At 51.7% G+C, this 1,251-nt stretch overlaps 1 protein-coding gene across 1 annotated transcript; it reads right to left on the reverse strand.

Annotated features, from left to right (window-relative positions):
* Positions 1-892: 892 nt before the first annotated feature.
* On the reverse strand, positions 893-1,171 carry COCVIDRAFT_117197 (hypothetical protein; the record flags this gene model as incomplete). The annotated part of the gene is made up of 1 exon (XM_014694487.1): positions 893-1,171. The coding sequence occupies one exon, from the start codon at positions 1,169-1,171 to the stop codon at positions 893-895; it is 279 nt and encodes a 92-aa protein (XP_014549973.1).
* Positions 1,172-1,251: the final 80 nt, after the last annotated feature.

Here is a 1,251-nt window from a genome sequence, read left to right on the forward strand (position 1 = left end):
GTGCTAGAAAGCGGCGATCTTGCCAATTTCTTGTAGCAGTGCTGTAACAGCGGGCGAAAAAAAAGCAGTCAACCCTTGATGCCCAGGCCGTTGTGGTCGACAAGTAGTAGGTCATGGCAGTAAAAAAGGTCCGAATAGTTCATCTGCTATACTACAACCCAAACTCTGCCAAGTTGCTTGAGAGTAATACTTTTTTTCTTCTTTCATTTCCATTGATGCCGTGTACGAGGGGTTGCTGACGGTGCCATGGAACGATGGTTGGTCGGTTTTTGTCAAGTCGGTCGCTGCTGTGTCTTGTAATGGTCAGACATATGGGCGAGTAAGTTTGGTAAGTAACAATAGCAGCGTATCGGAAAGCCATGGACATGTGAGTCGTGGCGAACTTCGGGACCCAAAGTCAGTAGCTGAGTTGCGCGCGGGGGATCACTGTCCTAGTTGTACGTAGCAAAGCAAATCCAACTTTAGGTCATGGTACAGCATATCAGTGGTCCCCCCACACTGAGTGATAGACGCTGAAGGCGATAATGCACACCGCGACTTGATCATGCGGATGTAGTTCTGGTGACTGTTTCCTTTTTTTGCGCCTCGCTGTGCTAAATGCCTCGGTTTCGGGATGATATTGCCGCGGTGACGGTAGGGCTGGAAGGGTCGGTTATCTGGGGGACTGGGCAAAAGAAAAAAAGGGACAGAAGCAAACGTGGCGGGCCTTGGATCCGATGAACCAGATGTAGCGAGAGCGGCTGGGGTGCGTCAAAGGCTTTTTTTGGTGTTGCAGATGTTCATGTATAATTTGAACAGGTGTGGTTGGAGTCGCTGGGCATCGAGTGCGGTGACGCGCATCGTGAGATTGGGGTGGCTTGGGGGGACAGCAGCAACCATGGACAAGGATGGGTTAGCGGACAGGCACCGGGTCATTGAGGGCCATGTAGAATTTGCAATGTTTGGCTAGCGAAACAGTAGTTCCCGATGTACAACTCATGAAACAAGCGTCACGCCGCATGTAGCGACGAGGAGCAGTCACACCTGATGGGTTTGTGGCTTTGTGATTCGGCGGGCCACTGCAGATGACCTCGAGAAATTGCGGTGCAATCGACTGACGTAGCATGTCTGCCAGCTTGGACGGTACCAGAGGACTAGGGGGAGGGCACAGAGCCATCTTGGCAGGGTACATGGCGCTACCCCGACGTCTGGCTGTGGGTGTCTGGGGAAAATGGTTGTGGTAGAGTATAGTAGTAGTAGTAGTAGTAGTAG

This window comes from Bipolaris victoriae (genome assembly GCF_000527765.1).
Source record: "Bipolaris victoriae FI3 unplaced genomic scaffold scaffold_482, whole genome shotgun sequence".
NCBI lineage: Eukaryota > Fungi > Ascomycota > Dothideomycetes > Pleosporales > Pleosporaceae > Bipolaris > Bipolaris victoriae.